Genomic DNA, 26851 nt, shown 5'->3' on the forward strand with positions numbered 1-26851 from the left:
TCTGCGCGATCACAAAAAAAACCCCTCTCTCTCCTTATTGCGCAGTTGGCAATATCCTCTAACAACGCCAATGCAGCCATATCTCCTACTGAAAACTAAGCCACTATTAGTCTTTTGTATAGGCTATAAGTTTGAGTGAAATGTTCTACACTTGTGAAATTAAAACGGATGGAAGATGTGAATCTCATTCATGTGTAAATTATTCTAATAGTTTATTTGATTTTATTGAGCGAAACATTAATTTGGCCTTTCACCATTAACCCAAATGGTGACGGTGGTGCTGACGATGAGGATGATGAAACTGCGTGTCGCCTGTCGGAGAGTCCTGAATTCCTGCAGTACTCCAGTATTGCCGCAAGGAAATGTACTTACACGAACTGAAACCAGACGTAGAGATACGTCCTTTTGTACGTCTAAGACGTTTTTTATAAATCCAATGGGCCTCATTTATGAAACGTACTTACGATCTTAGACTGTGCGTGCGATCAAATCCACGTCTAAGTACAGATTTATAAAAACCGTCTTAGACGTAGAAAAGGACGTATCTCTAGGTCTGGTTTTAGTTCGTGTAAGTACATTTCCTTGTGGCAATACTGGAGTACTGCAGGAATTTAGAACTCAAAGCGCCGACACGCAGTTTCATCAACGTCAGCACCACCGTCACCATTAGGGCTGATGTTTCGCTCAATAAAATCAATTAAACTATTAGAACAATTCACACATGAATGAGATTCACGTCTAATAGGTATTCCGTTTTAATTTCACAAGTGTAAAATATTTCGCTCAATCTATAGCCTATAGAAAGTCTAATAGTGGCTTAGTTTTCACTAGGAGATATGGCTGCATTGGCGTTGTTAGAGGATATTGCCAACTGCGCAATAAGGAGAGAAAGGGTTTCTTCGTGATCGCGCAGACTTTTTGACACAAGATGATGTATGGCTGATAAGCAGGTACCGCTTGCCGAGAGCGTTGTGCCCAAATGGCCTCTCGTCTACAGAGGCGCACCAGATGCAACCAGGCTATACACGTTCAGGTTTTGGCTGTTGGATTCCTGGCTACAGGAACGTTCCGAGGAGAAATTGGAGACCAGTCGAGCAAATCCCCGTCATCATTAAGCAGAATTTAGCCCGATGTTCTTTGCAGTATTATCCCTCTATATGCCTGCATCCCCGTCATCATTAAGCAGAATTTTGCCCGATGTTCTTTGCAGTATTATCCCTCATATGCCCGCATCAATAAGAATTCCATACAGTGCCCAGGAACAGCAAATTGTGAAAGAGGATTTCCTGCGTGAAACAGGGTTACCAATGTATTCTCATCCAGATTGTGCACACTCAAACAGCCTAGGAAGCCCACTTCAATACAGCACATGCCCGTGCGCGGTCGGTAGTGGAGCGCACCAAAGCCATGGTGCTGCTGCCGTAGATGCGGCTACTGGTGCTTCGGAGACGTGTCTACTACATTTCACATACTTTGCTTTTGCCATTACGCCACCAGACAGGCTTTCTAACGATGTTTTGGCCCGCATCTGCTGTTCCATCAGCAGAACGTCGATGTCAGCCTCACTTTAATTCTTCTGTTTACATGTTTCTTTCTTGCTTGCCACTGTCACAGAGGGTTTGTGCATTGAGGATGCGCTCTGTTTGTGCATTGATAATATGCTGATTAGATTAAATAGGGGCGCACAATTTCACGACCATTTGTGATTTATAACCGAAGGATTGGCGTACACGTGTTTTTTGTGTGTACGTCTGTTTACTGTGGATCTCACTTACGCTCATTTCAGGAAATGTCTTAGACAAAATGTAGGATGGTTTCTACGCAACGTTTTATAAATGAGGCCCAATGACAGATTAAAACTCTCAACAATGCTATGCTAGCTACACTATTCATTTTCAATGGCCGATGCTATGCTAGCTACTTCAGCCAAGGAAGGTACATCGTTGTTGATTGCGTGTTTCTACAGACATCCTCAGATTTAAATAATTATAAAATAATACATAGGAGAATATTTGTATCATTAACAATTATGTTTAACATTTATAGTCATAATTCCGAGACCGAGCCATCATGATGTCCTAACATTTAATATAAGCACTGTATGAACAGTGCAAATGGCAGTGCAGACATCCCAAGTATCCCGGAAGTTCCGGGAGTCTCCCACATATTGATAACGACTCCCTGATGCCCGCAAATTACTTAAAATCCCTCGGAATCAAGAGCGAGCGAGCAAAACCGCGCACACGAGACAAACGTGCTCCAAACCGCATTCGCATCTGTGTAGCGCGCGCACGACAGAGAGGGAGAGGGACCTAAAGAGACTGTGCATGTGTGTGTGACGAGGCAGTATGCGTGTGTGCCTCAGGAGCATCCTGATTGGCTTGTTTCGGTAAGTCAACCAATCCATTTTCAGTGAGGGCGGGCTCTTATCTCCTCTCCCGAACCGAATTAATCAGTTCAGTGTATCTAGGAACAGGGGCACCATGGCACAGGGAGAGTGCCCCCTAAAAAGAAAATATAAGACAATTTACAACAGACTATACAAAGGTGTCCCCCTGTCTTATAAAAGTAAATCACAATGACCGTCTTGCACGCTGAACTATCTGTTATTTCAGCATTGCCCATGGTGGGTTAAATTACTGTAATAGACATGTTGAAGTTTCATTTCATGTGCATATTATTCATGCCAGCTAGTTGCCAGGGCTACATGAAAACAACAAGCTCCGTAGACTTGTTTAAAGTTGCAATGGAATACAAATAAAAGCAGTTTACATAAATAGGAAAGTATTAGCAGCATATAATAAAGAATCGACATATTTAAACATAATTAACAAAGAATTACATAGGACTATAGCCTATAGAATGATATTATGCTTTTAGGGACCACAACAGAAATATGGGGCCTAGGGGGGGAATACCTCCCTGAAATGATTTTTATGCAGGTTGGGATGTCTGACTTAGTGTTTTCAATAATTGGACGGCATCGAATTGAATCGAATCGAATCGAATCGAATCGTATCGAATCGTATCGAATCGTATCGTACTGAATCGCTTTTTATGCATCTTTTCTTGTATCGTATCGTGCCCATGAATCGAGATACGAATCGAATCGTTTTTGTCATGAGAGATTTACACCCCTACTGTGTGAGTATTTCAAATTTGAAAAGATGTCAGAATTTTTCTGCTGATAGGTTCTGGTAATAATATCTAATTATACTTTATAAGCTGCCCTTGCAGGTCTTCAAACAACACCTCTCGGTTAAGGCCATAATTCAAGATGTCACTACTATCAGAGGCTTACACCATCTTAGAAGGTAATCTAAACAAATAAACACACCATCATGTCTTTGTTAAGTAGTTGTTGAATTTCTGGGAGAGGTGGTGGTGTCCTCCCATAAGAGCTTCCATTAGACACCTGACCCTGACAGGCGGCCTAAATCCCCCTGCAGACACACCTGCGGAGGGCTGTATAAAAGCTCAGGTGAGATGGGTCTCACACACCGAGCCCCAGTGAAGGAGCCGTCCACAGCATCTCCACACACTAAAGCAACATGGACATCAGAGCCTCCATCTCCCTTCTTGTGCTGCTGCTTGGCCTGTCCAAGGCTCTGCCTGTCATGGTAAGAATGCCTGAGATATTCAGAACTCTATCTTTAAATACTAATTTTTTTGTTTGTACCGTTTCATCTTCACCTTTTGGGTTTAATCTGTCTCTAGGAGGACGGTGATGAAAATTTGATTTACATAGAGGAGCCTGACAGTGTGGACTTAACTACACAGAATCTGGCAACCAACAATGTCCTGTCCAAGACTCTGCCTGTCATGGTGAGAATATCTGCTACATTAAGAATGCTATTTTAAAATACTAATTGTGGGTTTTGGACCCTTTTATTTGAACTTTTTTTTTTTTTTTTTTGGTTTTCAGGAGGACGGCGATGAGGATGAGATGCTCATAGAGGAGTCTGACAATGTGGACATAACTACACAGATTCTGGCAACCAACAATAGCCGGTCCAAGGCTCTGCCTGTCATGGTGAGAATATCTGCTACATTAAGAATGCTATTTTAAAATACTAATTGTGGGTTTTGGACTCTTTTATTTGAACATTTTTTTTTTTTTTTTGGTTTTCAGGAGGACGGCGATGAGGATGAGATGCTCATAGAGGAGTCTGACAATGTGGACATAACTACACAGATTCTGGCAACCAACAATGGCCTGTCCAAGGCTCTGCCTGTCATGGTGAGAATATCTGCTACATTCAGAATGCTATCTTCAAATACTAATTGTGGGTTTGGATCCTTTTATTTGAACATTTTGGTTTTTATTTGTTCTCAGGAGGACGGTGATGAAGATGAGATTCTCATAGAGGAGTCTGACAGTGTGGACATAACTACACAGATTCTGGAAACCAATAATGGTCTGTTTCTGATTATTTAAACTATTTAACTGCTTCATTTAAATGATTGTTGGCATCGTAAACTTACAGTGTCACTAGATTAACTTCAAAAATGACATTTCATCTTTCAGCTTCCAGTGAGTTTCTAATGGAAGGCGATATTGTTGTGCCAAGAACCAGGAATGCTATGGCTTGCAGGAACAACAACTGCTTATGGAAAAAGTCTTCTAATGGGAAAGTTCAGGTCCCCTACACAATGAGCTCTGACTTCTGTAAGTAAATGTATTTGTTGTAATCTTTAATATTCAATATCTACTGTATGTTTTTAAAGCCTCCCCATTGTTAATTTGTGCTCACCGTTTGTTGTGCTTTTCAGCATGCAATGACAAAAAGAAAATTCAAAATGCCATGACAACCTTCAACAGAAGAACCTGTGTTCAGTTTGTTGCTCGCTCAAATCAGAGGGACTACATCAGCATTGAGAACAGAGCTGGGTGAGTTTGATGACTGTAGAGTGTTGAAAATGTCTACGTCCACATACACCTGCTTCCTGCAACATAGCTTTTCTCTCTTGAATGTAAAATCCCTAACTAATTATCCTGCTGGTAACACTTTATGTAAAGATCCAATGTAATGACACCAGTGAAGACCAATTCTAAATGAATACCAGTTTGGCATTACCTGCAGAATTACTACTAAATATTTATTAATCCTGATTAGTGTGTGACTGACTGGTAATTAGTAATATAATGTCATTAAACACATCCTGGTTGTAAAGAATACTTTTTGTGAGCAAATGAAACTTGTTATATATAAACAAGTTAATAAAACTCTGTTGTAACTATTGTAGTCTTTGTTTCTCCCATCTTTGACAGGTGTTTCTCATACCTTGGGAGGACAGGAGGCAAACAGGTGCTCTCCCTCCAAAAGAATGGTTGCGTTTACCACGGCATCATCCAGCATGAACTCCTCCATGCTCTGGGCTTCTACCATGAACAAACCAGGAGTGACAGAGACCAGTATGTGAAAATCAACTGGGATTACATCAACCCAAGTAAACCATATTACTTATCCTTAATTCTCTCTCAGAATAATTCAAATGAACACCGACTATACCTAAAATAATTCTTCATGAGAGATAGTAATGTTTTTAAAGCTCTTGTTTGTCTGTCTTTTGGCAGGTAAGGCTTCCAACTTCCGGAAACAACGCACCAACAACCAGAACACTTCATATGACTACACTTCTGTGATGCATTATGGGAGGTAAGAAAATGGGACCCACTGAATAAAACGTAATCATCAAGAGATGTTTTTACCTGTTTGCATTACTAAATAAAAGTATGTTTTATAAAACTTTTACAAATCACTGTCCACATTTCCTTCTGTAGAACTGCTTTCACAACCCAGAGAGGAAAGGAGACAATCACTCCAATTCCAAACCCAAATGTGCAAATTGGACAGAGACGGGGAATGTCTACCACTGACATCCTGAGGATCAACAAACTCTATGGATGCTGTGAGTATGACCTCCTGCATCCTATGGTGAAACATCAAAGAACTTTGAGATTCCTCTTCCTTTAGACTTTTTTCCCCTTTGCCTTCTGGTAGCCGTTACCATGTATTCGATCTCGCACCCGTAGATTGGAGAGCAGTATCTTTCCAAGGGCCATCAGGCTTTTAAATGGACAGTGATACAGTCTCGCCACCTTACACTTTACATGTTACAGTTTTCTACTGTTTGCACTACAGTAATATTGCACTACCTGATACCAGGCACATTTGATTTGTCTTTAGGTTAGTATAGGTATATTAGGTTAGTTTAGGTTACTATATGTGTATTATATGTTTAGCAGATGGTATTGTATATTTATTTAGTAGATTTTGTAGATTTCTTATATGTATATATATTATATATATATAATTTATGTTCACAGTACTTATATGTGATATGTTATTTTATGTTATGCTATGGTAGGTTGTTGTGTGGCATCTTGTCCTGAGAATTTCAATGCCCAGTCTGACTCTGTTTGTCTGTGTATCTGACAAATAAATACTTGAACTTGAACTTAATTCTGACAATCCTTTCCTCATCCAAACAGAACCAAACCCAAACTGATGCTATCCCAGTCTGGTACCACCACATGACGTCTTGATCACAGAACACAATGTAACAGATGAATATGTAGATGTCTTGTGAGCATCACTACTTTCATATTGGTATTACTGGAAAATAAAATGACTGAAAATAACTCATCGTCTTGTTGTTGCTCTACTATCTTCATGCAATATGGCAAATTAATCTATTTCCATAATCAGAAACATATCCCCTCAGTATCCTTTTTTAGAAGAACAGCCACACAACAGTTCACATTAACACATATGAGCCAAAATGTCAAGTTATGGAACTAAGAGAGCAAGTGTGTATATGTGGGCCCAGTTCAGATTTTCGGTGGGCAGAGTCATACAAATTCTAAACGAGGCCCAGTGGGGTCTCTGTGGAATCGTCCACAAGGGCTGATCCATGGAAACCCCACACAGGTCCATTGTGGGATGGGCCATGATGGGCCCTCAGGATCATTAGTCAATGTGGCCCAGTATAAGTCGACAATGAGCATGTCTGTGCTGTGGGTTTGCCCATGCTCGCTTCTGTGGGTCGACTATAGGACATGGGACCCTCATGATAGCTAACTTACGGAGCTTCCATATGGGTTCAGTTGGGGTTTGCCCATGATGGGCTCTCTGTAGCATCTTCCACATGGGAACAGGAATTGGCGCAGAGTGTGGGCACAATACGAGAAGCGTCCAGTAGACTATGTCCTTACAAGACAGGGCAGTTTTCTTCTTCTAAAACTAGCATGCTCACTGGCTAACAGCCAACAGACTTAACTTGCAAACACCATCAGGAGTGCTGAAACTGATCAAAATCATCGAACTCCTTGAACTGATGCATTTGGCAATATAAACGTAAAAAACCCTACACTATCACTATTAGTTGGCATTAAACTGACAATATGAAATACTGTACAAATGTTTGTCTGAAGACAACATCATGATATTGTTTGTGTTTATTTTTCTACTATGAATAGTACAAATAATAAAAAACTGTGGTCTATATGGAGAGGAAGTATCGTTCCAAGGTGGCTAAAACAGGGGTTCCCAACCTTTTCGATTCCGAGGCCCAACTTTTCGTATTTGTAACAGGTCGGGCCCAACAGACACCCCGCTTATTTTAGCGAATCTATATTCCATTAGGCTAATTTAATCTATAATCCATTCATTCTAATTAATAAGCAATTGTTATGTGTGAGAAAAAGCAACATCAGCACCTGCCACAGGTGGAAGCCTATAAATAAATAAAAGAAAATCTAACTCTAGATATTGCATCAAAATTGAATTGTGCACCAGAAAACAGCAAAAATACACACAGAGAACTTAATTGCAGTAGGCCTAGGCCTATTTGTGCACAGCAAACAAGCAAGGAAATCAAACCAGAAAAGACCCAAAAGATAGCATGCACTCAAAACAAGTGATGGAACATGCAAACAACACCCCTCAGCTAGGCCTAATTAAAATAGGTGATGCTTCAGACATGCAAACAAATAGGTTCAAATAGGCTAGGTGAATATAATGATCAGAATAATTTAAATAATGAATTAAATCTGTGGCTGCAATCTATTATCAACATAAATAGCACTTATCATTCCTGGGCAGTCGTTTGAGTTGGTAGCTGTCCACAGAAAAGTGTCACAGGTGGGGGGCGCTGGGGCCTCCACTTCACCTAAGCCGTCAATTGACTGAGGAGCGGACCGTATCCCCACCCCCAAAGATGACGTCAGGCACACCAGGCATCAAGTTAAAAGTTATTTTATTAAATATTTAAAAGGGGTTTAATGCTGGGGATGAGGGCCAGGGGATGCGGCAGCGTGTAGTAGGCCGGGGCACATCTGTGGTCAGCCGCGTGTCCTGCAGAGGGTCTAGGGCAGTTGATGGATGCTGCTACACGCCTCATCCAGCAGGAGATCCAGGGCTACGGGAGGCTAGCGAACAGTAGCCTGTCAGAAGGGTTTTAAAAGAAATGTAGCCTGCACAGCTTATGGGGAAGTCAGCCACCCGGAACTGCTACGAGAGTCCACACTATTAAAACAAAAGGTGCAGACTATTTGTGTGATCACTCCAAACACACCACTCAATGTGAACACTGCACATAGCACAAAACATCACTCCCAAACAATCGCGTGCACAAGAATAATGAACAGTCCGGGCAGTAAGCTCAACGATCGAGCTGTGCAGGGCAATGATGGGTTACAGTCAGGCGGGTGTATAACAGGCAGAGCGGGGAAACAGCAGGCAGCGTCCTTGGAGCAGTAGAGCGCAGGTCCACCGTTAGCTGACGGTTAACCTGTATTTAACAAGCTCTAGCGTAATAAGGAGGTAGGTTACTTAGCTTCAGTGGGTTCAGACATTCTTCACTCTTATGGTCTTGGGAAGGTTTACACGATGAATGTGACGGGGGAGGGTTCGCGATTCCCAGCTCCGGCGATACGCCGGCCTCTGACTGGGAAAGAGTCGCGCCGTCCAACACCGGCAAAATGCCGGCTCCAGTGTCTCCGGTTGGCTGCTTGCCCGTCTGTCCGTCCGACCCACCTTGGTCGTCTGGGACGTGGGTGGGTGCCTGGCCTTCCTCCGGATCCCGGATCCCGACCTCCAAAGCCTTCTCCTCCCGACTCCCGAATCCCTGTTCCTTCCAACTCTTTGGCAGCACTGTTCCGTGTTTGTTTCCCCATACTGATGGTAACCTGTAGCTTAAAAATACTCCACTCCTACCATAAGCCAATGGCTAGCTGCGTTATGGCTCGCAGCTGCAGCTAATTTGCCTGATACGCAATGCATTCGCTAAACCTGGCCATTGTTTACTTCCTTCTCTAGCTCCAGTGTGTCACATAATAAGCTTTCCCCCTGGGAAACTAATTCCCAGGTGTGTTGTTCCTCACCTAGTGGATATAGTCACCCCGTGACATCCTCCCCCACTTATGGGTTCTAGTCCCTAGAACCAGACGATGCAGCCCAGGTGTCATACCTCTCAGACAGTCGACCCTGGGTGTCCCATTAGGAGCGTCTGGGCTGGGGCAGGGGATCCCCCTCCTCTGTTGTCGGCCTGGGTTGACAGGCACCGCTTTCCTCCCCATCAATGGTGGTATCGGGGTTGCTGGTCTTGGGGGTGCCTGGTCATCTGACATGGTGAAGGGGTAACGGTTGCTCAACTCAGTCAAATCCTGCCGACTACGCCACTTGTCACAGGTGGGGGGCGCTGGGGCCTCCACTTCACCTAAGCCGTCAATTGACTGAGGAGCGGACCGTATCCCCACCCCAAAAGATGACGTCAGGCACACCAGGCATCAAGTTAAAAGTTATTTTATTAAATATTTAAAAGGGGTTTAATGCTGGGGATGAGGGCCAGGGGATGAGGCAGCGTGTAGTAGGCCGGGGCACATCTGTGGTCAGCCGCGTGTCCTGCAGAGGGTCTAGGGCAGTTGATGGATGCTGCTACACGCCTCATCCAGCAGGAGATCCAGGGCTGCGGGAGGCTAGCGAACAGTAGCCTGTCAGAAGGGTTTTAAAAGAAATGTAGCCTGCACAGCTTATGGGAAGTCAGCCACCCGGAACTGCTACGAGAGTCCACACTATTAAAACAAAAGGTGCAGACTATTTGTGTGATCACTCCAAACACACCACTCAATGTGAACACTGCACATAGCACAAAACATCACTCCCAAACAATCGCGTGCACAAGAATAATGAACAGTCCGGGCAGTAAGCTCAACGATCGAGCTGTGCAGGGCAATGATGGGTTACAGTCAGGCGGGTGTATAACAGGCAGAGCGGGGAAACAGCAGGCAGCGTCCTTGGAGCAGTAGAGCGCAGGTCCACCGTTAGCTGACGGTTAACCTGTATTTAACAAGCTCTAGCGTAATAAGGAGGTAGGTTACTTAGCTTCAGTGGGTTCAGACATTCTTCACTCTTATGGTCTTGGGAAGGTTTACACGATGAATGTGACAGGGGAGGGTTCGCGATGCCCAGCTCCGGCGGTACGCCGGCCTCTGACTGGGAAAGAGTCGCGCCGTCCAACACCGGCAAAATACCGGCTCCAGTGTCTCCGGTTGGCTGCTTGCCCGTCTGTCCGTCCGACCCTCCTTGGTCGTCTGGGACGTGGGTGGGTGCCTGGCCTTCCTCCGGATCCCGGATCCCGACCTCCAAAGCCTTCTCCTCCCGACTCCCGAATCCCTGTTCCTTCCAACTCTTTGGCAGCACTGTTCCGTGTTTGTTTCCCCATACTGATGGTAACCTGTAGCTTAAAAATACTCCACTCCTACCATTAGCCAATGGCTAGCTGCGTTATGGCTCGCAGCTGCAGCTAATTTGCCTGATATGCAATGCAATCGCTAAACCTGGCCATTGTTTACTTCCTTCTCTAGCTCCAGTGTGTCACATAATAAGCTTTCCCCCTGGGAAACTAATTCCCAGGTGTGTTGTTCCTCACCTAGTGGATATAGTCACCCCGTGACAAAAGCATAACCACTTCAATGATAACGCACAAAAACAGCACTAATGCAACTTTACTGACGTCCGTCGAATCCTATACATTTACGAATAATCACTTCAGACAGCGTGTATTTTAGACACTGTTGTTTAATGGTATTTTTTTTGTGCTCTCTCGCCGTCAAGCAACAATATATGCGAAACACATGCTGCCACACACGACTCCCGCACCTCGTCGAGCTCCAGCTCCCAGGCTGGCTCCTACACCTCGTCCAGCTCCCAGGCTGGCTCCTGCACCTCGTCGAGGCCCAGCTCCCAGGCTGGCCCCTGCACCTCGTCAAGCTCCAGCTCTCCGGCTGGCTCCTACACCTCGTCGAGCTCCAGCTCCCCGGCTGACCCCTGCACCTCGTCGAGACCCAGCTCCCAGGCTGGTCCCTGCACCTCGTCGAGCCCCAGCTCCCAGGCTGGTCCTTGCACCTCTTCGAGCTCCAGCTCCCCGGCTGGCTCCTACACCTCGTCGAGCTCCAGCTCCCCGGCTGACCCCTGCACCTCGTCGAGACCCAGCTCCCAGGCTGGTCCCTGCACCTCGTCGAGCCCCAGCTCCCAGGCTGGTCCTTGCACCTCTTCGAGCTCCAGCTCCCCGGCTGACTCCTGCACCTAGTCGAGCTCCAGCTCCCCGGCTGGCTCCTTCACCTCGTCGAGCTCCAGCTCCCCGGCTGGCTCCTACACCTCGTCGAGCTCCAGCTCCCAGGCTGGCTCCTGCACCTCGTCGAGCTCCAGCTCCCCGGCTGGCCCCTTCACCTCGTCGAGCTCCAGCTCCCAGGCTGGCTCCTGCACCTCGTCGAGCTCCAGCTCCCCGGCTGGCTCCTTCACCTCGTCGAGCTCCAGCTCCCCGGCTGGCTCCTACACCTCGTCGAGCTCCAGTTCCCCGGCTGGCCCCTGCACCTCGTCGAGGCCCAGCTCCCAGGCTGGCCCCTGCGCCTCGTCAGGCTCCAGCCCCTGAGCCATTCCTCACTCCTGCTGCTCCTGCAGCTCCTGCTGCGGCTCCTCCTGCAACCGCTGCAGTAACTCCCGCAGTTGCTCCTCCGGCATCCACTGCAGCCACTCCTACTGCTTCTCCCGCAGCCACTCCTGCTGCTGCTCCTTCTGCAGTTGCCCCTCCTGCTCCGTGCAGGGCGACTGCCTCCGTCCCTGCTCTGCCGATCACTGTTGACCTCATTGATTTCTGGTCCCTTCCTGTTCCAAACCTCCCTGCCCCCATAGTTCCTCGATCACCTTCTCCTGCACCTCCTGCTTCTGCCCAGGCACCCAGCTCCAGCACCCTTGCCTACCCCTGCACCTCGCAGGGCCCTAGCTCCAGCTCCAGCAACCCGGCCTACCCCTGCACCTCGCAGGGCCCTAGCTCAAGCTCCAGAAACCCGGCCTACCCCTGCACCTCGCAGGGCTCTAGCTCCAGCTCCAGCAACCTGGCCTACCCCTGCACCTCGCAGAGCTCTTGCTCTAGCCCCAGAGCCATTCCATGCCCCTGTCCGCAGTGTCCCGACTGCCCCTGTCCGCAGTGTCCCGACTGCCCCTGTCCGCAGTGTCCCGACTGCCCTGACTGCCCCTGTCCCGAGTGCCCAGACTACCCCTGTCCCAGGCGCCCATGTCTCCAGAGTTCCTGGTTCCCCTGTCCCAGGCACCTGTGCCCCTGTCCCAGGTTCTCTTTCCCTTGTCCCAGGTGTCCCTATCCCAGGCACCTGTGTCCCTGTCCCAGGTGTCCCTGCCCCTGTTTCAGGTGCCCCTGTCTCAGGTTCTCCTGCCCCTGTCCCGAGCGCCCCTGTCCCGAGCCCCCCAGGCGCCCCTGTCCCAGGTGTTCCTGTCCTGGTCGAGGAGGCGTGTTGTGACCTCCTCGCCCCCAACCAGGCTCCCAGTAGCCTGCCTCATTCGGGGCGTCCACCTGGCCAACCGCCAAAGACTCTGCCCCTGTCTGACCACCCACCCGGCCAGCCACCAGATACTCTGCCCTTGCTTGGCCGGAAAACCGGCAAGCCACCAGACATTCTGCCCCTGCTTGGTCACCGACCCGGCCGGCCACCGGACGGTCTACCCCTGCTTGGCCGCCCACCCGGTCGACCACCAGACTCTCCACCCCTCTTCTGCCGCCCACCCGGCTGGTCGCCGGACCCTTGTTCCCTGTTCAGCCTGGTCCCTGCCTGCCCACCGTCCTTGCCCTGGACCCCCTCCACCCACCTTATATGGACCTTTTGATTGACTTTGGGCCGTCTGGGATCCGGCCCTTAGAGGGGGGGTACTGCCACGACTTGACACCCTGTGTCACCAGTTGGGACCTCCAGGCCTCTAGAGGCTGCCAACTGGAGTTTCTACTTGTGCTTTCTGTGTTTGTATGCCTGTACATGTGCTTTTGTTTACTTCCTGTGTTCGTCTTCCTTTCATTGTTGTCACCTGTCTGTGTGCGGGTTAATTGGTCACATGACTAATTAAGCATTGTATTTATACCTGTTTGCCTTTGGTGTTCCTTGCGGTGACTTACTGGTTTGTGTGCTGGTTTGTACTGGAGTCTATCTTTCATGTTTTGCGTGCGTTTTGTTGAGTCTCTCAGGGCTCTAGCCTCTCATGGCTTTTAGGATTATCGCGCATTGCTAGTTCCAGTTTTTGATAGTCAAGTCACAGTCTGTATAAGTCTTTTGTTCTAGTCTCTTTCTTTAAGATCAACCTCTCTACTTTGTTTTATGTTTTGGTATCATCTTCTGAGCGTTGGATTATTGCTTTTTGCCCTGTGTTCTGAGAAGTCATTAAAACCATTCCGGATATATCTTGCATTTGGGTCCTACTTCCTCCGCTAGCTCAGTAAGCAGCTATCAGGACTAGAGAACCAGCGGCCCAGGTTCGCTTCCCGAGCCCGGCCCTGACATCATGTGGTCTATATGGAGAGGAAGTATCGTTCCATGGTGGTGCAGTGGGCTAAAACACAGTAGTGCTCCACAAAACACAGATTTTCATCAGAATTACAGAAATCAAAGTACACAATATTCACTGTCTAGCTCACATAGGACAAAGAATTCATCATGTCTTCCACTTTCACAATAATATGTATCATTGACCTTTTCTCATTGGTAATTAAAATGCATCATACATAAAAGATGATATACAAATATTTTTAATTATATAGGAAATCAAATATTTTTTTATATGAATTTAGTCAACAATGCCACTGAATAGGTTAGAAGACCTACAGATACTGCACTCTTATTGTAAGCAATCTTACATAAACAAGTTTATTCCAAATGCCAGGGCATGACTGATAGTTGAAAGAAACTTACATTGAAGATTTGATTTCCCACTTTTCCAGAAACTTGGAACAAATTCCACAATTTTCAGAAATCATTTGAAAAGACCCTTCTTGGGAGAATAATTGAATTCTGTCTCATGCCATGTGTGCTTATCTTAGTCTGCATACTACATCTTATGTATATAAGACATTGCGGGGTCTGGAATAATATTATCAGAAGAGATGGTTAAGTCTAATCTTGTTGATTGGTACGGTTCCATTTCCTGAGTAGTCTGCAGTAATATTCTCTTAAACTAATGCAGCATGGCTTTGTGTGTCTTTAACTACCAAGGCACACCTTACTTTGACACTTCTCTCAAAATGTAGAGATTTTAAAGATGATGAAGACAAATAAACGGAATATTATGCCTTAGTGCCGTGGTTGGATTTCTGAGGACATCTGTGTGACTATTTCAAATTTGAAAAGATTTCAGAATTTTTCTGCTGATTCTGGTAATAATATCTAATTATACTTTATAAGCTGCCCTTGCAGGTCTTCAAACAACACCTCTCAGTTAAGGCCATAATTCAAGATGTCACTACTATCCGAGGCTTACGCCATCTTAGAAGGTGATCTAAACAAATAAACACACCATCATGTCTTTGTTAAGTTGTTGAATTTCTGGGAGAGGTGGTGGTGTCCTCCCATAAGAGCTTCCATTAGACACCTGACCCTGACAGGCGGCCTAAATCCCCCTGCAGACACACCTGCGGAGGGCTGTAAAAAAGTTCAGGTGAGATGGGTCTCACACACCGAGCCACGGTGAAGGAGCCGTCCACAGCATCTCCACACACTAAAGCAACATGGACCTCAGAGCCTCCATCTCCCTTCTTGTGCTGCTGCTGCTTGGCCTGTCCAAGGCTCTGCCTGTCATGGTAAGAATGGCTGAGAGATTCAGAACTCTATCTTTAATAACTAATTGTTTGTTTGTACCATTTCATCTTCACCTTTTGGATTGTATTTGTTTCTAGGAGGACGGTGATGAAAATTTGATTTACATAGAGGAGCCTTACAGTGTGGACATTACTACACAGATTCTGGCGACCAACAATAGCCTGCCCAAGGCTCTGCTTGTCATGGTGAGAATATCTGTTACATTCAGAATGCTATCTTCAAATACTAATTGTGGGCTTGGATCCTTTTATTTGAACATTTTGGTTTTTATTTGTTCTCAGGAGGACGGTGATGAAGATGAGATTCTCATAGAGGAGTCTGACAGTGTGGACATAACTACACAGATTTTGGCAACCAATAATGGTCTGTTTCTCATTATTTAAACTATTTAACTGCTTCATTTAAATGATCGTTGGCATAAACTTACAGTGTTACTAGAACAACTTCAAAAATGAAATTTCGTCTTTCAGCTTCCAGTGAGTTTCTAATGGAAGGAGATATTGTTGTGCCAAGAACCAGGAATGCTATGGCTTGCTGGAACAACCAATGCTTATGGAGAAAGTCTTCCAATGGGAAAGTTCAGGTCCCATTCAGAGTCAACTCTCGGTTTTGTAAGTATTTGATGTATTTTTTAATATGCAATATACAGTATATATTTTAAAGCAGCCCCATTGAGCATTGGTGCTTAATGTTTGTTGTGCTTTTCAGCATCCAATGAAAGAAAGAAAATTCAAAATGCCATGGCAACCTTCCACAGAAGAACCTGTGTTCAGTTTGTTGCACACTGGGCTCAGAGGGACTACATCAGCATTGAGAACAGAGCTGGGTGAGTTTGTCGACTGTAGTGAGTTGAAAATATTTACGTCCACATACACATGCTTCCTGGAGCATAGCTTTTCTCTCTTAAATGTAAATCCCACACTAATTCTCCTGCTGCTATTACTTTATGTAAAGATCCAATGTAATGACAGCAGTGAAGACCACTTCAAAATTAACACCAGTTTGGCATTACCTGCAGAATTACTACTAAATATTCATTAATGCTGATAAGTGTGTGACTGACTGGTAATAAGTAACATAATGTCATTAAACTCCTCCTGGTTGTAAAGCATAATTCTGTGAACAAATGAAAGCAAACTTACAGTAATTAGTACATACACTAATATAAGTTAATGAATCCCTATTGTAACTGTTGCTCTCATTATTGCTGTCATCTCTCTCAGGTGCTTTTCCAGCCTTGGGAGGACAGGAGGCAGACAGGTGGTCTCCCTGAACAGGCGTGGTTGTGTTTACCACGGCATCATCCAGCATGAACTCCTCCATGCTCTGGGCTTCTACCATGAACAAACTAGGAGTGACAGAGACCAGTATGTGAAAATCAACTGGAATTACATCAACCCACGTAAGCCATATCACTTATGCTTAATTCTCTCTCAGAATAATTCAAACGAACACAGACTATATCTAAAAAAAAATTTCATCAGAGATAGTAATGTTTTTAAAGCTCTTGTTTGTCTGTCTTTTGGCAGAGTTGGCTTCCAACTTCCGGATACAACGCACCAACAACCTTAACACTCCATATGACTACACTTCTGTGATGCATTATGGGAGGTAAGAAAATGGGACCCACTGAATAAAATGTATTCATCAAGAGCTGTTTTTACCTGTTTGCATTACTAAATAAAAGTATGTTTTATAAAACTTTTACAAATCACTGACCACATTTCCTTCTGTAGAACTGATTTCACAACCCAGAGAGGAAAGGAGACAATCACTCCAATTCCAAACCCAAATGTGCAAATTGGACAGAGACGAGGAATGTCTACCACTGACATCCTGAGGATCAACAAACTCTATGGATGCTGTGAGTATGGTGTTTAAACTCCATCAGATACATGGAGAGAGCCCTTTATTTTGTCTTTTGGGACAGTGAAATTACAGGAATCACGATTGAAGAATGCCATCTGATACCCTGATTTGTCTTTCTTCTCATAAATAGGACAGATCGACTCTGACAAGAAGAACCCCAAACTGATGCTGTCCTTGTATGGTACCACCACATGACAAGTTGCTAAATGGTGATTTATATTTATTTGTCTTGTGAGCATCGTGTCTAAAATATTCACAATACTGGAAAATAAATGACTGAGATGAACTCAATACCCCTCTTTGCTGTTGTTTATTTCTACAAAATAAGAGTCTGCGTTCCCCATAGAGCATCTATTCAAATACATCAAACCTTAGGCAAATACAATGCAATTCAGTGTATCCAACGGTTTCAAGGTCCAATGATTATAAAGTAGACCTATGTACATATGCCATGTGTATGTTGACAAGAAGTCAAGAGAAAACAGCTCACTAGCACGATTGCTACGTTACAGTCAGTCTCTTCACTTTATCCCTAGTCCAGTTTTCTGACACACCAAGACATTTCCGAGAAACCTTTTTTCCATCATATACGGCACAAAATTAGGAATATAATTTATAAATCACGAGAGAAGAAGAAAAAGCTACATCTCAAATGTGTCAACCGTTATAAAACCCCAAGGCTTTGTTCTGGTTTTTGCCTGAAACACTTTGTACTCCAAAGCACTTATGTGGTGTTTGAGGTTTTAAATGCATTGTGTGCTATTATATCTTAATTTATGATTGCGGTTTCCCCTTAACTGTGCGGAGGCATAAAACTTTCCAAAAAAGTTAACACATCGGTTTTCTCTACCCCACAGTGTTTAAGAAAACAATATGAGGAAGGATTTTCCTTAAGGGTGCCTCTAAAATAAGCAAGGTTATGTGTCTGTGTGTTTACTGTTTATTGAAAAAAGTCTCCCTCTTTAAATCCTTGACACTTTGGATACTTTGAAGACAGCCTTCTCTTCTTTTAAGTTAATCTTGTGTAGGCTATAACTTGCCTGCCAGCCAGTCTTTTTTTTCCTCCAGAGAACCTCAAATGTGTTCAGGCAGCAGGCTAAAAAAAAACCTTGATCACGAGCAGAGCTTCTATTGATTTTCTGTGGTTGGGGGGAAAGTGCCCAGCCATAGACATCCATCTCCTGGTCTCACAGAGATACTCTTAGGTGGGGCAGCACTCTTGCGCTCCAGAGGTAGGAATTAGGGGAACGTTGCCGGGGCTGCGGCCTGCTTCCCCCCTGTAAACCAAGGCCATGTGTTTGTCCTTTTCCCTCTAAGTACCCGTTACTATATGAAACTAGCACTTATCCCCACAGCCATGCACTTGCGAGTGTGTTCGCTAAACACATGCCATTCCTGCCTCTCACACACGGCCAAACTCGCCTTTCCTGGGCACTTAAATGCTCATCGCCTCTCCTACTATGAGTGTCCTTCGTGTGTTTGGAAATTTCCGTAAACAACTCTGTTTGTAATCTTTGACAGTTTTCTATGTGTCCTGCGTATGCTTTTATGGAAAGAATAAGAATGTGTTGAAAAAGAAACAGCTGTCTTTTTATTAGTGTATATTTTGGCACTAAACGTATAAACAGATAGGCCTACACACTTCGACGCAGCAAATCAATTCCTATGGCACAGTATCATCAATCAACTCGATACACCTGCAATGTAAGATCTAGAGCAGTTATACTTCTTCATAAGGAAGCACAGTTTGAATTCCCAAGCATATACCCAACAATTAGATAAAGAAAACGTATGGTTTGCTATTTGAGCACTTCTCAACTCTACACTGAGAGGTGGAGCGGATACGTTTCTCACAAACTAGCACACCCTGGAGAATGGTAACTGTCCATGAACTTCAGGGAATGCCCACAAGAAGGCATAGGCGTGCCTTACAAATAAGCCAGTGCTGGCATTTGAGAGCTTGCACCGGTCTCCTTCATGGACCATTAAACAATACTCAGTTCAAGTAAGGATAGCCTTTTTTCAGTTCTTCAATTTGACTGATTAGTTATTATTGATTACATATAATTTTGAAGCTAAAAATGCTAAGCATCAACACATAATGGATTAACCTAGTTCAGGCAATATCACATCATACATGATTGACATAAAGGTTATGCAGGGTTCAAATCTAAACAAGGCTTTAAAGCAAGGACTTTGTCAAAAGCCAACTGTTTTAGTGATACAACAATGGCTCTCTGTGGATAACAGACTTCATTGTAAATTCAAATCGGTAGAGACGAAGCTTTAAGTTTCATGGTCAAGGATTAAGTCTAGCCCACATTTAATTTAGAACCGATTGTATGTGCAGCCTAGGCACCTTATTTGCAAGAGCCAACAATTTGTTTGTTTAGAAGGTGTATTTATCCAAAGCATTTACGCACTGAATGACTACATATATTTATCAGAGTATGTGCTTTCAAGGGGTTTCAATACTGTACCCTGCTGATGTTAGCACTATGCTCCCCCAGTTGGGCAGCAGAAAGGTTACTAAATGCCCATCAATTTAAACCAGTCCATGTGCCCATTGATCGAGCTGTATCTATCTCTCCTTAGTCCTAGGGCAGTACGCAAGGGGGAGGAGTGGGGGGGTTGGATGGAGGTCCGATGTCACCGCTTTTGCCCCTCTCGGCCACCAGATGGCGCTGAGGGAGCTGTCTCCTCATGTTCCTCCTCTTGGGCTTGCTGGCGCCTTTGGCTCCTGACTGTCCAATGTCACTCAGGGTGTCCGAAGACTCGTCGATGTAGGCCAGGTCCTCGTTGAAGAAGTCCAGCAGGGAGGGGCGTGGTGGTGTGCTGCCCTCCACTGTCACCATGGGAACCGGCACCTCCTCACCGGCCGAGGCCGTCTCGTGCTCCTCGGTGCCTTTTGGCACGACGGGCATGGCTGTCACAGGCAAGTCACAGGAGTCGCTCAAGGAGTTCCTCTGGGAGTCGTGTGAGTTGTTGCTCTCAGATGCCGATTCAGAGAGCTCAGACTTGGACTCAGACCACGACGTGGATCCTGACACTGACTTGGCATTCCTTGATCCAGATCTAGAGAGGGCTCTTACCTCGGACCTCGAGACCGATCTAGAGGGAGCCCTCGACCCGACCCTCGACCCCGTCCTCGACCCGGCCCTGGAGGACAGTTGTGGGAGCTCCAACCTTGACGCGGCATTAGCCTTGGCTTCGAGCATCTTCTCCAGGACAGTCTTAGCCTCAGACCAGTTGTTGAACAGGTGTCCGTTGATGCGGATGCCCTCCGGCTCCAGTGGACTCCCGATTCCTGGGACAAGGTAGCCCACTTTGGAATGCAGGTGGTGGGCACTTCTGCGCCGCTTCCTCTTTCTCCGGCGCTGGAGCTGAAACGGGTCGTTAAGGTCCAAAGGGACCGGGATGCGGAAGTCCACCGACATGTTCTGGATGTTCTGGCTCCAGTCAGTGGCGTACGCTCTCAGCTCCTCCATCTGAGAGCAAAGGATGGCAGAGAAACGGAGAAAGAGATGTAATGGGTAACAATGAAGCAACAGGAGTGAGCCTCTTATAGAGGCTGGGTATCAGAGATAGATAGACATGGAGGAACCCCATATGGATACAGGAGTGAGCCTCTTATAGAGGCTGGGTATCAGAGATAGATAGACATGGAGGAACCCCATATGGATACAGGAGTGAGCCTCTTATAGAGGCTGGGTATCAGAGATAGATAGACATGGAGGAACCCCAAATGGGAACAGGAGTGAGCCTCTTATAGAGGCTGGGTATCAAAGACAGATAGACATGGAGGAACACCGTATGGGAACAGGAGTGAGCCGTATCAGAGACAGATAGACATGGAGGAACCCCATATGGATACAGGAGTGAGCCTCTTATAGAGGCTGGGTATCAGAGATAGATAGACATGGAGGAACCCCATATGGGAACAGGAGTGAGCCGTATCAGAGACAGATAGACATGGAGGAACCCCATATGGATACAGGAGTGAGCCTCTTATAGAGGCTGGGTATCAGAGATAGATAGACATGGAGGAACACCGTATGGGAACAGGAGTGAGCCTCTTATAGAGGCTGGGTATCAAAGACAGATAGACATGGAGGAACACCGTATGGGGTGTGGCACGACAAAATCAGCCCAGTGTGAGAGTGGGATAAAAATGAACCACATAGGAGAGAGTAGGATAAGAGGAAATGTTTTGTTTTGTACTGAAGTCAACCTATAGCCAAGGAAATATATGACAGAAATTAAGGCTTTCAACACCCGTTCAGGATGTGTGGAATCAATTTAAACCTTAACAGTTTGCCTACCTCAAACAGACAACTAAATATGGGAAATAGTTTCAGGTCAACTGTTCCAATGCAGATAATGCAGGTGCAGATGCATTACTATTTTGGTTATTAAAACTCAGACAGGTAATCACTGTTTCACAAGTTTTAGTGATTCAACTTAATCCAACTCAGTGATTATAACTAAAACCTACACTCTCTCTATTCTACAGTGATTATAACTAAAACCTACACTCTCTCTATTCTACAGTGATAATAAATAAAACCTAGACTATTGCTATTCTACAGTGTTGCCACACCCACCTCAGCACGGGTCTTTTTGGAGAGCACTCTCAGCCACTTTCCTATCATGGTCAGGACGGAGGCAAAGTAGGCCAAGCCAAAGACAATCCATAGCCAGACCAGGGGCTTATACATGAAGTGGCCATGCCTCCGGTCATCTAAGACACACACAAGAGTGGAACTTTATCATGTCATTCAACTTGAAGGGTTTAAATCATACAATTGCGGAAATACTGTTAAAACCAATCTAAACTTTGTTTGGCAGAGAATAAACTTGCTATGACTGTGACTAGTGAGAACCAACTCAATTTAACATGAAGTCTAGACTAAACAGCAGTTTGTTTTAAAGGCAACGGTTTCTGAGTACCTGCAACATAATCCCCAAAGCCCACGGTGGTGAGAGTGATAACCACAAAGTATGCTGCCTCTAGCCAGGTCCAATCTTCCACTTCCTTAAACACCAATGTAGGCACGCCCAGGAATATCACCAGGCCAATCAGGATGGAGGACACTGCAGAGATGATCCGGACATTGGTGGGGCTCACGGCTTTTCTCTGTTCGTACGAAACATATTTACATTATTATATTTAAATGGTCTTATCTACTGCCATTACAGAAACTAAAATAGGATAACAAGAAATAACATAATCCTTTATTAATCCCACAATGGGGAAAGTGTTTCAGCACAATAGCAGGAAGCATCAGTGAAAGAAGGGAAGATACTGTAATGAAAGTAAGGTAAATAGTAATAAAAGAAAGGGTAATAGTAATAAAGTAATGGGTTTAAATACAGCACTACAGGATTACTGCATTAGATGTTCATTCTAAAAACACTAACTACATTAAAGAACAAGAACAGTTTTGGAATGGGAACTTCACTTGACTGATTTTAAGGTAGATGTTTGAGTCACATTGAAGCATAATTAAAAATTAAACCATGAATTAGTCTCACATGAAGCTGCATGAAGCAGGACTTCTGGTGCGTCATCAAAGGACTGTTCTTTATACTGACTCTGTGCAGCCTCAACTGGGGCCCTTTTGAGACTTACTGCAGACTACAACCGACTGGACTAATAATGACAAAACTTCAGTATCTACAAGAGGAATAAAGGTAGAAGACCCGGACTTTGACTGCTCAGGAGAGATTTCCACGGTCCAAAATGCAAGGCACTCTCTTAATAACAATTAATGCAGCATTATTTCTGTGTATTCCTATTTAGACATTACCATTAGTCATTACACCCCACCTTGCAGCTACACTCTTCTTCTTCTTCAAGCCTGTGGCAATTAATCAAGAATTAACACTTAAACAAACTCAAACTGGCTGTCATGAATCTGCTCTCAACTGCCCCGCGATGTAAACATCACATCTGATTGGCCGCAGCTTGCTGTGTTGTGGCACGAGAGCATACCAGGAAGAGGGTCTCGATCTTGCCCACAGCTCGTCTCAGCATGGAACCAATGTGGTCTCCCACCCCAGCCAGCAGGATGCCAAACATGGGGATTCCCACCAGGGCATAGAAGATACAAAAGAGTTGCCCACCTTCGGTGATCGGAGACAGGTTCCCGAAACCTGTGGGGAATGAAGGGAGGAACTATTTTCAGTCATTTTCACTACTAAATGCAGTGAGAGACTGAGCAGGCTGGAGATTCATTGGAGGCAGTGAGCATTTTGAACTGCAATCCGACAAGTCTGAAGATTTTAAAGTATTGAACCTGGTAGTGGTATTATGTTCGTGAACGAGCCGATTCTTTTCAACGGCTCTTTGATATGAACGGAGGGAACCGAATCCTACTTGTGAGTCGTTGTTTTTGTAGTTTTTATCACTCAAATTTCACAAGAGAGGGAGAGAGCAGCGGGGATCGAGTAAGCTACAGAGTGAATGAAGAGAGGGAGAGAGAGAGAGCAGCAGGGGTAGAGGGAGCTAGAGAGTGAATGAAGAGAGGGAGAGAGAGGGAGAGAGAGAAAGAGAGAGAGAGAGAGAGAGAGAGAGAGAGAGAGAGAGCAGCGGGGATCGAGCGAGCTAGAGAGGGAATGAAGAGAGGGATTGGCATCAACAAGAACAAAGCAGTAAATCCAAGAAATAAAACATTTTCTGATTGTTTCACGGCGGTTACATTGTAAAGGACAAATAAACTTGGCCACATGTCTGCATAACCTCCGCAGGAAGGATTTAGTGTGAATGCAGTCTAAGTGCACACTTCATCCTCATGTCTACTAAACCTAGTCCACACATACTAAATTATTATGGCAGAAATATTGATGGGATGACTAAATTTGAAACTGCTCCAAATTTTACCCTATAATTATCCTTGTGACTATTACACAGATTACCCCGCACTCAGGAAGGAACGATCCAACTCCCTTCAAAGAGCCGTTATTCCTGTTGCTAGAACCAGAAAATGTTACTTCAGTTGTGGAACTTAAACAACCCACCTATGGTCGTAATGATGGAGCTTTAACAAACCACCTATGGTCGTAATGATGGAGCTTTACCAACCCACCTATGGTCGTGATGATGGTCCCACAAAATAGAAACGCACTGGGGAAGTCCCAGCGACTGGTGAAGTTGAGGGTGGTTTTGAGGGTGGTTCCGCCAGTGTCCACACCAGCTTTGGTGGCTTTCACTACGTCCTGAGAGGGCAAGAAACAGGGATATCAGGACAAAGTGAGGCGCTGCCTTCATAAAAGATGATGCTTAAGATAAATCATTAAACTTAGAAAATGAATCAACCATCAAAGAAGCCTGATGGTCAAACTTCACAGAAAAATACTATTACTACTATATTAGTGTAATATATACTATATTATTTTATTTTATTTTATTTTGCACTCAACCTCCGATATATTAACATTTGCATGTGGCTACGTGGTTAAGTGTTATGTCTAGTATAAGTATAACCAGGAATGGACAAAAATACATCAAAATGTATTTTGATATTAGATACAAAATACTGAAGTTGTGATCTGTTTTTCTGCAGGTTTTTATGTTGAGCTTCTTTGTGGGGGAAAGCCTTGTGAACACGAGGAGAACATGCAAACTCCACAGATATATTACCCGGGAGACAGCCCACCTGAGGACCGAACGCACTGGGGCCTGAGGACCGAACGCCAAAGGCCTGGAAATCGAACCCAGGACCTTCTTGCTGTGAGGAGGCAGTGCAAGCAGCTGAGCCAACATGCCACTCTACACTGAATCAGTGAGGGCAAATCACTGTCACCAAAACTCACCAATCACTTAAACAAACATGGTTAAAGAGCATGGTTTCAGCGCTCAGCACACCGTTCTCCCCACGATGGACTCAGATGCATACATCATGTATACATCAGTTTTTTTTGTATTTTGAAAATGCCAAAATACTGATCATTAATTTTTCTACAAATTACATTGCAACCATTTTTATAAGGCCTGTCCAATACAAATGACAAAATACTATTTTGTATTTCAAATACACATTTTAAACACATGTATCAGAAATACTGCCCATCCCTGTATATCTTTGACTGAGTGAAGGGTGTGACGAGGAGAATATAAACATATATACGATGGTAATATCACAATATAGTCAAATTAAAGCAGCATAACGGAACAAACGCTAATCGCCAACGAGATGCTAGCGGCTAAAACTAGCGAAAACTCTTGAAATGTGCTTACTTTGACACTATGACAAACAAGTTAGTCAACAACTGTCCTAACAAAGTCAAACATCAAGCAAGTGCAACACAAGACGGCAAATAAGCTATTTACTACTTCGGCAGACAGTAGAAACCGGGCGGCTTCAGGCAAACCTACATAACCCAGTAACATGCCTACAGACCCTGGTATGGCAATTGCACGGAAGCAATTCTCCATATCCATTGTAGCACCCCAATTTTTTGTAAGCTGCTATTCTAAGGTAAAACTGCTTATCCTAACCCTGAAGTACAATTACTGTTGTCTGGGAATTCCCCGCCCCTTCACTGCATTTCATTTGCTCAGTTAGTCTGGCGAAGTACTAAATGGAGGTCCACTTCACTCACGTAATTGGACACGCCTTTAACCAATCAGACCAACGATACTATACAACGATACAACGATCGGTAATAAAGCAAACACATATTTTTTCTGTATGAATTTTTCCAGAGCAGGTTTCTGTTCTATTTTCAAAGAAAACTTCCCTTTGAAATCATCCAAGACAGCCGCGAGAGCAGTATATAGTTTGCGGTGCTTTTCTCTTTGCTTTCGCTTTTGATACGTAGACGTGGTTATTTTAAATCCGCCAATGGCGCGCCAGGTAGCCAAAAGCCAGTTTGTGATTGGTCCCAGAGATCCTGAGAATGCTGTGGTGAAATGCTGTGCAATCTTTGCCAGACCCACTTCTCAGGCAAAATCAAATTTGCCGGAAGAAGAGGGTTGGGACATCCCAGACAACAATTACTGCATAATGCCTCTTTAAAAGTGAACTGAAAATGGACTATTTTCACAGTGCTACAACTATTTAACACCTGATTTAAAGGACAGCTGTTATTTTCCTGTCAAGGCATGTGTAGTAATTAGGGGGTGCAGTTAAAAGCTGACACTCTTTATTAATTCCTTGATGTGGCCTGAGGTGCACTGAGGTGTGTGTGGTCACAACAAAGGACAAAGGCCTTCAGTGTGTCTGGATGAACACATGTGTGGTTGTGCTGGAAGAGGTGTGTGTGGTCACCTGGACGAAGGCCTTCAGTGTGTCTGGATGAACACATGTGTGCACTGAGGTGTGTGTGGTCACCTGAACGAAGGCCTTCAGTGTGTCTGGATGAACTCATGTGTGGTTGTGCTGGAAGAGGTGTGTGTGGTCACCTGGACGAAGGCCTTCAGTGTGTCTGGATGAACTCATGTGTGGTTGTGCTGGAAGAGGTGTGTGTGGTCACCTGGACGAAGGCCTTCAGTGTGTCTGGATGAACACATGTGTGGTTGTGCTGGAAGAGGTGTGTGTGGTCACCTGGACGAAGGCCTTCAGTGTGTCTGGATGAACACATGTGTGGTTGTGCTGGAAGAGCTCGAGGGCTTTGAGCAGGTCCCCGTGCATGACCTTCTCCCGGGCGGTCTCCAGCGTGCTGAACACCAGCGCACCCATGACCAGATACAGGAGCACCACCGTCATGATGGCCGTCAGGGTGGAGCAGCGCATGGCTCCGCAGCGCTAGGCTCACAGGCAAGCAGAAGCAGAAGCGGGGGGACCACTGACACAGAGATGAGCAGCGCTGCAGGAAAGA

The 26851-nt window shown here is 45.0% G+C and overlaps 3 protein-coding genes across 3 annotated transcripts; 2 read left to right on the forward strand and 1 right to left on the reverse strand.

The window, feature by feature from the left end:
* Positions 1 to 3551: 3551 nt before the first annotated feature.
* On the forward strand, positions 3552 to 5978 carry LOC308367094 (hatching enzyme 1.2-like; the record flags this gene model as incomplete). Its single annotated transcript, XM_080840914.1, has 10 exons — positions 3552 to 3620; positions 3718 to 3825; positions 3926 to 4033; positions 4133 to 4240; positions 4337 to 4418; positions 4529 to 4669; positions 4774 to 4891; positions 5273 to 5451; positions 5579 to 5660; positions 5786 to 5978. The coding sequence occupies 10 exons, from the start codon at positions 3552 to 3554 to the stop codon at positions 5976 to 5978; spliced, it is 1188 nt and encodes a 395-aa protein (XP_080697040.1).
* Positions 5979 to 15069: 9091 nt separating this feature from the next.
* LOC308367095 (hatching enzyme 1.2-like) lies at positions 15070 to 17041 on the forward strand (the record flags this gene model as incomplete). Its single annotated transcript, XM_080840915.1, has 8 exons — positions 15070 to 15141; positions 15238 to 15345; positions 15442 to 15523; positions 15631 to 15771; positions 15869 to 15986; positions 16384 to 16562; positions 16690 to 16771; positions 16897 to 17041. 8 exons carry the CDS (start codon positions 15070 to 15072, stop codon positions 17039 to 17041), a joined length of 927 nt encoding a protein of 308 aa, XP_080697041.1.
* Positions 17042 to 19626: 2585 nt separating this feature from the next.
* On the reverse strand, positions 19627 to 26766 carry kcnk4a (potassium channel, subfamily K, member 4a; the record flags this gene model as incomplete). The annotated part of the gene is made up of 6 exons (XM_080840729.1): positions 19627 to 20517; positions 21634 to 21770; positions 21980 to 22166; positions 23025 to 23185; positions 24118 to 24247; positions 26578 to 26766. The coding sequence occupies 6 exons, from the start codon at positions 26764 to 26766 to the stop codon at positions 19627 to 19629; spliced, it is 1695 nt and encodes a 564-aa protein (XP_080696855.1).
* Positions 26767 to 26851: the final 85 nt, after the last annotated feature.

Source organism: Sprattus sprattus (genome assembly GCF_963457725.1).
Source record: "Sprattus sprattus genome assembly, chromosome: 6".
NCBI lineage: Eukaryota > Metazoa > Chordata > Actinopteri > Clupeiformes > Clupeidae > Sprattus > Sprattus sprattus.